Source organism: Azolla caroliniana, unplaced genomic scaffold, assembly GCF_043228905.1.
Source record: "Azolla caroliniana isolate FFs.n. ecotype wild unplaced genomic scaffold, voAzoCaro1.0.p SCAF_2, whole genome shotgun sequence".
In the NCBI taxonomy this organism is placed as follows: Eukaryota; Viridiplantae; Streptophyta; class Polypodiopsida; order Salviniales; family Salviniaceae; genus Azolla; species Azolla caroliniana.
In genome coordinates, this window is record NW_028230437.1 from 9,580,898 (window position 1) to 9,595,159 (window position 14,262).

The window sequence follows — 14,262 nt, forward strand, 5'->3', positions numbered from 1 at the left end:
CACACAATAATTACTTTTGTATTACTTCCGTCAAACCCTTTACAAATCATCGGATCCTTTTATAGGCATCCAGCAAGGTTACAATCGGTGCGCTTAGGAAACCGACATCTGAATCGGTCCGGATCCGGATTGGTACAACTGTACCGGATCCGTCCCTCCGAATAATAATTCTACTATTATTTACTTCCTATTATCCGATCCGACTCCGCCTTCCCACTTGTCCTTGCTCTTCTGACCGGCCAACAGGGTGTTCGGATGCCTAGGGTATATGCATGTAGCTAAGGCTTAGAGGTCAAAGCTCGATAGTAAGTCGAAACCATGCATATTCATGGGATACTCGGAAGATGAGTTTAGCTATAGGCTATGGGACCTAGTTGACAAGAAGGTAGTGAGGAGTCGGGACGTAGTCTTCTTGGAAGACAAGACCATAGAGGACTAGAAGCAACAAAAGTTAGAATCGACTAACCAATCAACCTCCACTACTATCGACTTGAAGCCAAGTGAACTGACACAGTTAGTTGTTCAGAGATAGCCAGTAAGCACAACCAAATCCAAGTCGGTTGGCTCGGAGAGACTAACCGACTATGAGTCTAAGTCAGCAAAGCTGTTAAGATCGATCGAGGAATACGAGTTGCAGTTGTCCAACCTTGAGAAGCTAATCGACATATATGAACCTGAGCCAAGAGTAGAGTCGACAGAAACATCCGAACTGAATCTGACAATGAGTGGAAGGAGATACCCACTTCGAGAAAGGAGAGCACCGACAACATATGCCAGTCAATACATCCTCATGACTGATGAAGGTGAGCCAGAGTGTTATGATGAAACCATCGCCGACAAGCATAGAGAGAAATGGGTTCCAACAGAAAAAGGGTGTTAACTTTGACAAAATATTCGCTCCAGTCGTGAAGATGACATCCATTAGAATTGTTCTGAGCATAGTTGCCAGTATGGACCTAGAGATCAAACACTTGGATGTCAAGACATCGTTCTTGCACGGGGAGCTGGATGAAGAGATTTACATGCAGCAACCCTAAGGCTTTGAGGAGAAAGGGAAAGAGAACTTGGTGTATCGATGGAAGAAAAGCTTGTATGGGTTGAAACAAGCTCCACGCCAATGGTACAAGAAGTTTGAGTCCTTCATGGTGGAACATAGGTTCAAGAAAACACAAGCTAATCATTGTGTGTTCGTCAAAAGGTATGACGAAGGTGACTTCTTGATTCTCTTGTTATATGTAGATGACATGTTGATAGTCGGTCAAGATACAAGGAAGATCGGAAGCTTGAAGAAAGCTCTAGGAAAATCGTTTGCCATGAAAGATCTTGGACCGGCTAAATAGATCTTACGGATGCACATAGTTCGAGAGAGAACTAAGAAAGTGTTGTGGTTGTCATAAGAGAAATACGTGACTAAGATCCTAGAAAGATTCAACATGTCGGAAGCAAAGCCGGTCGGCTCTATGTTACCGACTAACTACAAGTTAAATGCAAAGCAATGCCTGAGAGGGGAGAAAGAAAAGGTTGAGATGAGGAAAATACCATATGCCTCAGCCGTCGGCAGCTTAATGTATGCTATGGTATGTACGAGACTAGACATAGCATTTGCTATGGGAATAGTAAGCCGATAATGAGTAATCCAGGACGAGAACATTGGGCAGTAGTGAAATGGATACTCAGGTATTTAAAAGGCACCTCGGCTGTGTGTCTTTAGTATGGTGTCAAAAAACCCATGCTCGAAGGTTTACTGACTTGGACATGTCGGGGGATGTAGACTCAAGCTTATCCACATCAAAGTACGTGATGACGTATGTAGGGGGAGCAGTGTCGTGGCAGTCACGAATGCATAAGTCTGTGGCCTTGTCGACCACAAAGGCAGAGTACATGGCAGCGGTAGAGGCCGGCAAGGAGCTGATTTGGATGAGAAACTTTCTCGGCGAGTTGGGAATGAAGCAAAAGGACTTCTTGCTTCACTGTGACAGCAAGAGTGCCACGCTCATGAAGATCCATACTAACGACAATGGATCTGACATGCTGACAAAGAACCTACCGATGGACTGACTTAGAGTCTGTCAACAGATGACAGGAATAACGAACTCCTCCCCACAAGAGTGAAGGGGGAGTTGGTTAGGAATATGTCCCTCTAATGGGAGGAGCCGACTCCTCGGAGAGAGCCAACGGTCGAAGACAGGGAGCAGCCGATTGATCGGATGAGAGTCGACGGTTGAGGAGTCGACTCGGAAAGAGTTGATCGAGGTTGAAGACACGACCGGCTAGTCCGACCAACCCAATGGTCGATGACCAGGTCGACTAGTCGGACCGACCCGATAGTCGACGAATGAGTCGGCTGATTAGTAAGACTACTACTATTATTATTGGATAACATGATTGTAAATAACACATTCTATGTATTAGTATATGTGTGTGTGTGTGTGTGTGTGTGTGTGTGTGTGTGTGTGTGTGTCTATGTGGTGTAGTGTGAGAGAGAAGAGAAAAGAGTGTGAGGGAGCGTGAGTGAGTGAGTGGCGCCATAGTTGTGATCAGAACAGAATACGCCAAGAGACCTTCGGGACTATATTACACTCGGTGTAGAGAGTGTTGTACTCTAATCTCGTTGTTGTATATCCACTGTATAGTGAAGATCCATTCTCCATGGTTTTCATCCGCTTTAGGGTTTCCACATTAAATCTGTGTACACTGTTTTCTGTGCTTCAGAGTTGTGTATTTCAACATATTCCTTTTATAGTGGTTTGACGATTCGTTTCTCAACAATAACAATGTTGGAAACTCATCTGCTCATAATCGTATAGGGGTAGTAAGGTTAGTTCGAAGGGGTGATTTCCCACACCATTGGTCTATTTTCAAGAGTTTGGAAAACACACCCCCCATTGCCATTGATTCATTATGTATGTTCTCTAACTCTATGGAGAAATCTAAACACCCTTCCTATTATCAAGGTCATAGTTGGATCAAGGCCATTCATTTAGCGTGTGAAATCTCCTTGTTGATCATAGATTGATCTCAAGGTTGTTACAATCCATTTGGTGTTAATGAGTTTTAATAAAGAGACATGGTACTATCATCCCTTATCAATGGGAGAACCCAAAATCTAGATAGTCTTATACAATGAAACACAATGTTTAAGTATAAACCCAATGCATGGGTGGAACCTGTCCACCACTTACTTGGTGGAAGCCTAGGCCATGTTCTAGATCGTAGACTTTGACCCTCCATAAACGATCTTGAACCGCATCACCCATGTCATATATATTTATATTTATAATGCACACGCGCCGATTGATCAAACATTCAGTCACTCCAATATCCATTGACAGGTTAAAAATTGACCCAACAATCTAGTAGGAATCATCGAATGATGAATCATAGTGCATGTCATGATGGATCGATGGACGTCGTGTGTCACAATCGATTGAAATGAAATGCGTGGGATGAATGAGTGATAGATGAACGACGGAGGAATGGAGACCCCACAAAGGCTCCTTCCTGATGAAAGGAAGGAAGTCTCTCTCTCTCTCTCTCTCTCTCTCTCTCTCTCTCTCTCTCAATGTCGACCCTTTAGCCATAGGCATCACACGTAGATCAAAAGATCAAGCTTTGGCCATCATCTTCTTGAACTTGGAAGTCGGCACTAGATGATCATATATAATGGTTTAGCCAAGTGGCCGGGCTCGAAAGAGCTCACATGTTTCCCACATGGAGGAGGAGAAAGCACAGTTGACTACCTAATAGGACGCCTTGAAGCTACCCACATGATTAACTCCTTCTGGGTGGCCCCATGAGCTAGAATCGTCGACATCTACTATCAGCAGCATGGATGCGGTAGCTATACTTCCTATACTTTGAGCTAAAACGTGACACCTCAATGCCACCAACTCTAGTCAACCAAACCATCACACCACAATACATTTCACACATGAGCTCTCTGACATCTACTCCCGACATGTTCAAGCCCATCTCTCCTCTCTTGATTCTTCCTTGCCTTTAGAGAACCTCACTACATAACACACACATCCTTCACTTAGCAGCCATTAGTAGCTTACCATACACGAAACACTCCAATCATAGTAGAATAGGGTCTATGCCACAAAATAGGTGGTATGATGAGGATTGTAGAGACTTGTATAGATAACTTAAAGTGTCGCGACTTAGTGGTACTATTTCCTCAGTACAAGCTCGCAAAGAGATGCACAAGATGACACGTCGCAAAAGCCGAGCTTGGGAAGCATCTCAATATTGGGAACTCTACCACATGCTCATGAGTAGGGACTATGCCCTTACATGGAAGCGACTACGGGAAATGAGACCACAAACACCCATCGAGGATCCCAACACTTGGCACACATATATAGAGAGACTCTACCATGTCCCGAACCAACCACCCATTCCAATGCCTTCCACACCTCGACCTACCACGGGGACACTTTTCACGACCTCTAGGGTCACGAAGGTCATAAAAAAATTACAACATAGGAAGTCCATGGATCACACAGGATTGCGAGCCGAACACATCATATATGCTCGAGAGTGCCTAGCTCCTTTTCTCACTCTAATCTTCAATCGTGCCCTCATTGATGGTTTCCCACCACAATGGACCATGAACACAGCGGCCCCTATACATAAAGGAGGGGACCCAATCGACCCAAATACATATAGGACCATTATGATAGGTCATACACTCACCAAACTATATTGTGCAATAATGGAAACAAAGCTCAACGATTATATGGAGACCTTAAAGCCTTCGAGCACCTGAGCACACAACGAGGATTGGTAGTGAATCGAACTAAAATGAAAGCCCTTATCTGCTACACATCGTCTCGAGTTAAGAGTAAGTGTCCCCTATTCCTCTCTCATAAACCAATTGAGGTAAGTTGGATCATATGTATATATGGGAGTCACTTTTAGTGCTCGTTCAAGTAAATTCTTGATGACCCAAGCAACCAAAGATAGGCTAACGAGTGTTGGGAAACATGTCCCTCCGGATGGGAAGAGAAGTACTGTATTGGTGAGTATCTCGGCCGAGGCCAATAGGCCAAGGCAAAATCGAAACCCGAAATCATTTCGGAAGACTATAATTGTAAATAGTCAAAAATGCCTCGTGGGGGCTATACTTGTAAATAGCCAGAAAGTTGCTTTGGTTTATAAGCAACTAGGGCAAACTTTAAGAGTGTAGTGATCATTATTGAAAAGTTACAACGAGATAGTTGCCTCTGTAGCCGTGAGTAAGAGACTACTAGTGTAACTCTGTAACCGTCTGTCAGACGAAGGAGAACTCGAGGTCGTTGCCTCTGAGTTCTGTATTTGTACTTCCTCTCTACTATAGTGATATGTTTTTCTCGAGGTTTGCAGACCCCTGTGGTTTTTCCCATTTCGGGTTTTCCACATAAAATATCAGTGTCTTTGTGTCTTCACGTTTTTCTTGTCTGTGTACTAGTTCTTGGTTTCTACACACGAATACGAACGTGAAATTGGTTGTGGCTAGTCGATTCCTAACAACAAGAGGGTATGCATCCCTCTCACTCTTAGAGAGACAATGCCACCAGACATACTTTCAAGAGCCACAGACTAGGGGATGGCTCTTCCACCCATTAGTGACCCCTTCACTCATGTATGCATTAGTAGTATGGGCTCCAAGTCTACCGCCCTTCATGTGGACGCAATTAGAGAGACCTTTGGTGATAATGTTATCATATCAACTCCGAATCAAATGGAAAGTACCACATGACATTATTAGAGCAGAGTTTAGTCTGCCCCCAATGTTAGTAGAAGCACTCTTCCAATTAGTAGTTTTTATTCATAGGATACATAGCCAACCACAATATAGGATATCTCATCAAGCTTTTGAGGCATCTCGATCCCCCTATATGAGTCTGGAGAGAGTAGCTCTTGGTATAACATTATAGTGCATTGGTTACTTGCAAATGGCATAGACATTAATAACCTACCTCCCGTTAAGTACAACCATGGGAATGACCAAACTTTAATCTCTCATGAAGACCATAATAAAGTAATACGCCAAGAAATATAACAAATTTATACATGATATAAACGGATCACCCTACGAGAGCCACTCCCATCTAAAATGTTGTACTATAAGGAACACTTCATGCACTTCTCTAAGCGAGGTTTTATTACACGCCTAAAATATCTAGAAACATTCTTGACAAATGCACTAAGGGTGGCCATTGGACAACTTAGGATATCGTCTCACCAACTTGAGATTGAGAATGGTCGTACTAATGGAGTCCCTAGAGAGGAATGGCTATGTAGGTTATGCAAGGAATGGCTATGTAGGAATGGCTATGTCACATAGAAATAGAGGATGAGTATCACTTTACATGCAAGTGTCCAACTTATGCTGAGATAAGGGCGAAATACCAAGACATACTATGACCCGCTCCCACCCTCTCCAAACTATTAGATACTCTGGATATAAAGAGACTAGGTAGGTATGTATATCTTAGAGCTAAAACATAGGGAGAATAATTTACAAAGTGTTAACCATAACCCTTTTAGTATTCACCAACATGTAACTAATGTAATTTTTCAGGAACAAGGGGAAACGATGAATGTGGACACTCCTACATCACTCGGCCTCTCTCTTGAGGAAGCAAAAATGCAAAGAACAACCAAACGCCCTCGAATGTCGGGTTTCAAAGCAACTCGACGTGGAGTAGAAACAATAAAGAAGATAAGGGAACGTGATCTACGCCGCCTAGCAACTATGGTTGCGGTATCTTTTACATTGGGACCACGGGCCATATCCACATTGAAACCCTTTGACCTCCTGCTTCTTTTCGAGAGACTTGGGATGGAAATGAAACTAGGCCTAGTATAAAGTCATTTCCTTATATAGAACATGTTTTTTTTTGCTAGGACTCTTTAGCATACGTTCTATTCTTTATTTTTATTTATTACTTTCGATGAATGGGTAAATACCACATTTTTATTGTAAACCAATTGGTTTGTGGGCCAATTTTGGTCTTAGAAGACGTTCATATATCTTTCTTTCTCTTTCTCTCTCTCTATCCATCCTTGCTAGATAAGGAAGCCTCCTCCTTCTCCCAATAAATACCAGAAGAGAAAGCCAGCCATAGCCATAGAGAAACAAATAAGCAAGCAAGCAAAAGCAAATGGAGGCTATGGTACCCATCCCACCGAAGAACCCCCCCATTTCCACTACTACTTCTACACACCAAATTATACAGAAGAACAACCTCAGGCAGCCTCCACCTTCTCTTCTCCTCTCAATTCCTGAAGCAAAGAAGAAAGAGAGTGGGCAGACACAAACCTTAGAGCAGAGCTTTGAAGAATCGCTTGAGTTGGAGGCACTCAGCGATATCAGTTATGCAGCGTCCAGGGCAAAGAAGAAGAGGGGCGGTGTTCGTCTCCGTCTTGCCCGATTCGGACGTAAGAATGCCCCCTTCTATCGCATCCATGCTGCTGACAGCAGATGCCGACGTGACGGAAAATTCTTGGAACGGATTGGCTACTACGATCCGAGGCCGGGTATGATGTATTATTACGACCTTTTTTGGTTTCAATACAAGAATTAACCTGTAAACCCCGATTTTCCTGTATGCTGGTTCGAGGGTTAGGTTTTATCATCTTACTATCTACTTATTGTAAGAGTTGAAAACAGAAACACTCTTTCTCGTTAAACCCTAAACCTAAATACTTGTATGTATTTTGGATGAACTTTTTCCTTAAACTCTAACCCTACATTTTGTATGTTCTCATATTAGGATTAGGTGTTTATATATCTATACACATAAAATTCTTCATCTTGAAGCCCCTACCTCTAATTTTTGTTTGTTTGAATTTTAGGGATAGGGTTTTCATTCATAGGTAACCCAAATTTTTGCAGGTTTAGGGATAGGGTTTTCATTCATAGATAACCCAAAATTTTGCATTATTTTGTTCTAAGAGTAGTTTTATCCTTAATTTTAAGAGAAGAAATACAATTATTTCTCTTGAAACACGAACCTTAATCAAACAATGTGTTTCACGTTTAGGAGTTCTGAGATTATTCATTAATAGCAAGCAGAGTTTTGGTAGATTCAAAATAATAGATGATTTCATTTGAATCCCGAAAGTTAACAAGTATTTGAATTGTACACCCTAAATTATGTATGTGTCTACGATCAGGTCATTTGGATTGCACATAGAGAGCAGGAGTAAGCTCATTTGTGGTAAAAGTGAATGTGGAAAATTCTAAGAGAGAATCAATTAGAGATATGATATGATATGATGCACTTTGTTTCGACAACGCTTACTCTAAATTGATGCAAATGCTTAGTATACATCCAGGATTGTACATACTGTAGAGCATGAATAAGTCCTTTGATGGTAGAAATTTCCTAGAGAGAATCGATCCTTGTCCTTTTCTTTAGGATCTATGTCTGTGTTTTAGGACAGGTGCATTAGGTGTTTAGGTCATACAGAACATGAACAAGTTCATTGGATTAATGGAACTTCTTACCAAAGATTAAAAAAGTTAAGTCTTCTCTTAAAAAATTCTTTGTGCAACAATTAGTATTACATACTCCTAAGTAATTAGCGTTTATATGATTTTATATGCCAGCTAAAACGGTAGGTTTTTGAACTCCTTGGATTAACTTGTGCATGTGATATCATGTCATTACAATTAGATTCTTGTGCACATGATATGCTTATGGGTTACTCTTTCTATAACAGGCAAGGATGGGCAAAAGAGAATTGCACTGAACTTCGAAAGAGCTAAGTGAGTTACATTCCCTTAGATGCAGTTGTGCAATCATTCCAATAAATTTTTGGGCTAGTATAAAAAGCACCCCTTGTAAATGACCTAATCTCTGTTGTTGACACTCTCGGTATTTTTCAGAATTATAAACACCAACCCTTACTAAAAAAAAACATTGACCTATCAACTGATATATTCCCTTTTATTAATACTTGAAGGGGTACCTTGTAGATCATACAAACTATCATTGAATTTAATGTTTGCTTTAAAAGCTTAGATCTATATGCGAGTATTTTATGTTCTTGATCTTATGATTTTTCTGGAAGGTATTGGCTTTCTGTTGGAGCACAACCATCTGACACAGTGAGGCATATTTTCTCTCTCGCCGGACTACTTCCAAAGCCACCTGTCCCTCAGATGTCTACAAAAGGCAACAGTTTGGCTGGTATTCTTGAGGAAGAAGAAGAGATCGATGCTGAAGAAGAAGATGACCTTTGAACGGCCCTATGGAGAACCTGAGTTGTTGGTATTATGAAAGAAATGTGGGGTTAATTCTTGGAATGGAATACATTCATTCATTCATGTTATTTTTTTAGGTTGGGGCCATACATGAATGAATAGTTTTTATGCCTCAATGCAATGTTGCACGGAGAGGTCTAGCCATCTTCTTTCCATTGTGGTCGAGAAATCTTTGCAGACAGTTCATGTCTATATGGACTATGCTGTTGTCATCTATTGAGTTTGAAGTACCCAAAGGAAATTGAATAACATAAATTGTCGTTATCTTTATTTGGATGATGCTATCATGTATTTGTGCTATGTTTAGTAGGTAGACTAAATGTGAATGGAAGCTTAAAAGCATGCCAAGTTATTTGAGCATGTTTTTGAAATCCAACTTATCAAATGATTTTTGGAATGCACTTTGTTCATGTCTGAATTTTGTCACATATTTATCGGTCAGTGTTTCTTTGTCTAAAAACCAAATGTCCCAAATGGGAAATATTCCAAGTACTTTCACACATTGTTTCTACGAAGCCAATGAAGACATATGAAGAGACATTTAGGACGTTGCAAAGCATGTTTTGTGTTATGTAAAGTATAAGCTCTTCTTCCGATACATCGCTGCATTTGGAATGAAGCAAAAGAATAAGCATGTGTTTGTTTTCATAAGTTCGAGCATGCTATGTGTGTGTTTCAATTAAAGATGTTTGCTTGTGGTTCTTAGAGAATGTTGTCAAAGACACCACCGCAATATTCATCGTGGTTTATAGAGATTACTACTTTTAAGAAGCACAATCCAGCTTACAACATGTTCTTTTCACCAAACTACATTTACTTCTTGGTTGTTGGAGCTTATGATTCCATGTACTTTCGGAGCTTCTCATACTCGAGAATTTGTAAGGAGTCGATTTCCTTCCTCTTTTATGCTCCTTGTTGCTCAGCCCCAATGCCCTCGTTATATGTCTTGTTGCGAAGAGGAGTGTTGGAATGGTGGTTGGTAAATAATCAAATTGCTCCATGCTCACCCAAATCAAATATCAATATGCGTGTGTGTGTGTTTGAAATGAATGATGAATGAATGAATGAAAGCATGTATGTATGTATGTATGTACAAACATATCATATGTATTTGCATGTATGTATGTATCCATGTGTGAAAGAATAAATGTATGTGTGCATTCATGTTGTTAAAATTGTTGTTCTGTGTGTTAATGGCCACCTTAGTAAAATATAGTGGAAAGGGTTAAGGACTAAACCATTAAGTTGTATATAAAGATACAATTTGTGATCAAGCATTCCATCATTTGTGGAAGGTTGGTGGGGTCTACTACGTAAATGAAATGGTGGGGGGTCACACACACTTCTCTTTGCTGCTGTGCTGTGGTTGAAAGCTAGGCACGTTGTTGTGTATGCAAAATGATGGTCCTTACGTTTGATTTCTTCTTTCCCATAATAATTTGGCCAAAATGATTTCAGCTCTAGACTAGATAGGCGGAAGTGCTCATCTTTCTTTTAGTGAAGCTGCTAATATATACAGTTTTGATGGGAGGAAACACTTCAAAAAAGAAGTATGTAAAGCTTATCTATATACATAATGCTATATATATGTGTATTGCTACAAATATGTATGCAAAGCATTATGGGCATACGATATAAGATACATACATACATACATACATACATTGTCTCTCTGTCTTCATGCTCTTCTGCTTGTCTTCTGCTTCTTCTTGCTTGACTTCACTTCACAACGAAAGAAAGAAAGAAAGAAAGAAAGAGAGAGAGAGACAGAGGCAGGTGCACACGCGGACACACAGATACTCAGATACACAGACACACAGACACAGACACAGAGAAAGAGAGAGAGAGAGAGGGAAATGAACGTGAAGCGAATCTCTGCGATTTTGGCTAGGGTTTCTCCTCCGCCTAAACCCTCCTCCTCCTCCATAACCTCTCCATTCCGTCTCCATCAACCTGCTTCTGCTTCTGCTTCTGCTTCCTCTTGTGTTGTTTCCTCGACCAAGCTCCTCTCCTCTTCACTCCAGGTGCGTGCTCTCTCCCTCCTTCCTCATTTCATTTTACACTGCATCTTGCGTTTAACACCTTTGGAAACCTGAGATCTGAAAAAACGTATTGTCTCCTGTTTTTTTTTTCAATATCTGTGGTGGTCAATCCTTCTTCCTCGGTTTTGGTATCGCATTTTCCTGTTTCTGTTAACGTTCCTTCCTTCCTGCTGATTTGATTGATTGATTGATTGATTGTTCGATTTTCATTGCCATTGAGATTAAGAACTGTCTCATTTCCTCATACGCAAGATTGTTTGATGATGTTTGCTGTTGTCTTTCTCGTTTTATATGAAAGCCCGTGCCCCTATCTTCTCTTTCTCTACGTTAAGACCTTCCCAACTGAGATTATTTGTCAAATATACTCAAAACTGGATATGTTTTTAGAAGCTTTGTTCAAAAACTTTGATGTGAACTTTTGCTACTCAGCTTTGACTGAGTTAATGATCAATTGTTTGTAATCTTTGCTGAGTCTCGTAGCTCATTATATAGTCTTTGAGAGATGGTTCACATTTCCTTCCTTCTTTTTTCACGTTCTTTCTCCCTTGAATGCAGCAATTGCAGAAGCTATCGAGTGTGTCCACATGGATGTGTGTTGCCCACCCTCGGTATGATATATTCTCAACACAAGCTTTGAGGCTCTCTACCTCTGCATCTCCATTAACAGACAAGGATGGAAGTTCTGACTCTCCTGTTGGAGAAACCTCTGCTTCTTCTGGTGAAGAAGTGGTTGAGCCTGTTATACAAGGAAAGCATGAGGACGCGTCTTCTGGAAAAAGTGAAGAAGAATTAACTGGAAAGCCCGAATCATCTGTAATGGGTGAAGAGGAACAGTCTGCGAAGCCTAATAAAGAAGAAGAAGAAGAAGAAGCTATTACAAGGTCGATAGCATTGATCGAAGCATTGATAGCTGAGAAAGAGGGTCAGTTAGATGATCTGCGAGAGAGAGCTGTATCGAGCAAGGCAGAATTGGATAGTGTGAGGACGAGGTTGCAACGAGAATCGGATAACTCAAAAAAGTTTGCTATACAGGTTCTATTCTTTCCAGAGATTCAGAGGATCCATGGTTTCACTCTCAGGGAAAAAATCAGGGGAGGAAATGCCCCAGAGTTCTTCTTTACTTCTCCAAACACCCTTGGTCAACCCACGAAAGAGCAATTTTTGTGTGTTATTTGAGCAATGATATGCTCAATTGATCCTCTTTTTCGGGGGACGGTCAGGGGCTTTTGGGGAAATAAAGGAGAACTCAGGTGTATTTTCGAGTATTTCCACTCTCTTTAATATGGAAAATATTCGTATGTTTAAATCTAATCACTAAATTATGACTTGCAGGGATTCTCAAAGAGTCTACTTGATGTGGCTGACAATCTTGGAAGGGCATTAATGACTGTGCCTGAGGATGTTCGGAAAAGCCTTGCAACTGATCAGTCGGAGATTGGCCGACTCCTTCAAAGCTTACTTGAAGGACTAATGCTCACTGAGAGAGAACTGATGAAGGTATAAGATCTAGCATATCGTGTTTTAGATTAATTGCTTTAGAAATGGCTTGTTGCTCGATTTCAATATATGTAGCTATCATGATACAGAAGTGGGGGTCGGGCATGCCACTTTTGCTAAAATCCTCATAAAGGATTCAGTTCTTGCCTAATGTATATAGGCTGTATAGGAGAAGAAGTAAATTAAGGTAGAAGAAAGGAAGTGAAGCTTTTATTGCAAGGAAATAGAAGTAGTTCTCACTTTGTTTTTTTGTTTACTTTACAAAACTGACCGACTTTTCTAGCTGAAGATAAAACTTTGTGTCCTATTCTTATATGAATTTTGAACGATGGTAGGTTTTCAAGAAGTTTGGGGTTGAAAAATTTGAACCTGTGGGTGAGCAGTTTGATCCAAACTCACATCTTGCTTTGTTTGAAATGCCTGACCCAAGCAAAGAACCAGGAACTGTTGCTGCTGTGGTGAAGGTAACCCTGATTGCTTTCATTCAGTTAAGCTTAGAACTAAAGGAATAAATGTCTTTTTTTTATGTAGGTTAATTTCAGATTCTTATATATCCTGATATTGCAGGTTGGGTATATGTTACATGAGAGAGTTTTGCGACCAGCTGAAGTTGGTGTTGTGAAGAGCTTGGACTGAGTTGAGGGGGAATGAGTAGGGAATTGAGTGTTCCTTGTTTCTCTTTTATATGTTATCCCATTTAAATGATTAGATAGGAAATTTTAACCATGATATTTATAAGTCCAGATGACATTGTTGCTAGGTCAATGAGGTTCCATCAATGAAAAGGTCCTGGTTGTCACTCATAGCTAGGTATTAATTGAAATTTTATCATTGATAGTTTGATTTTGTTTTTTTGTGTGGGGTCATTCATGTTTATTGTTTACAGATGGAGTTGGAGTTTTTAAAGATTTTGATCCTTCGGCTAAATTATTTGAGGTGGAGCTATAATGTTTGGATGTATATGCAAATAAACTATTGAATGACATTCATTGATGTGGAAAATTTTGGTCGCCCTAACTCAGTTTAAGTAATTATCATAGATGCATTGGTAATCATGGAATTGAGCCACAAATAATAATGTCATTTTAGGAATTTTTGTCATAGCGGCTTGTTTTTGGAGATACCAATGTAGAACCATGCTTTATGGCAGAAGATTAGTATTCAATATATTCACTGAAAGTACATGTAAGACTACATCAAGCAATATCTGTTTATAGAAACTGTTTTTTTTGGTTCAGATAATGAAGAAGATTTTAGTTCTATGGATTATACTTCTCTTTGTAGATTGTCTCCGTATGGTATATGCTGCATTGCGCACACCCACATTGTGAGTGTTGTCAGAAAACCAGTCTACCTGGTGCCTTAATAGCTGGTCGTCATAGATTCACCTTAGGGAAATTCCCCCAAGAGTTTTTGGTAACATCAAAATGGAACGTGTTATATTAGTAGGGAATGAAACCAATC

At 40.3% G+C, this 14,262-nt stretch overlaps 1 protein-coding gene and 1 pseudogene across 2 annotated transcripts; both read left to right on the forward strand.

Moving 5' to 3' along the window:
- Positions 1-7,117: 7,117 nt before the first annotated feature.
- Positions 7,118-9,656, forward strand: LOC147867329 (uncharacterized; annotated as a pseudogene). The gene is made up of 3 exons (XR_015529341.1): positions 7,118-7,527; positions 8,716-8,761; positions 9,067-9,656. The product of XR_015529341.1 is annotated as an uncharacterized LOC147867329 (transcript).
- Positions 9,657-11,087: 1,431 nt separating this feature from the next.
- On the forward strand, positions 11,088-14,061 carry LOC147867330 (uncharacterized). The gene is made up of 5 exons (XM_087315121.1): positions 11,088-11,283; positions 11,857-12,333; positions 12,634-12,798; positions 13,134-13,262; positions 13,366-14,061. Exons 1-5 carry the CDS (start codon positions 11,116-11,118, stop codon positions 13,432-13,434), a joined length of 1,008 nt encoding a protein of 335 aa, XP_087171247.1. The 5' UTR covers positions 11,088-11,115; the 3' UTR covers positions 13,435-14,061.
- Positions 14,062-14,262: the final 201 nt, after the last annotated feature.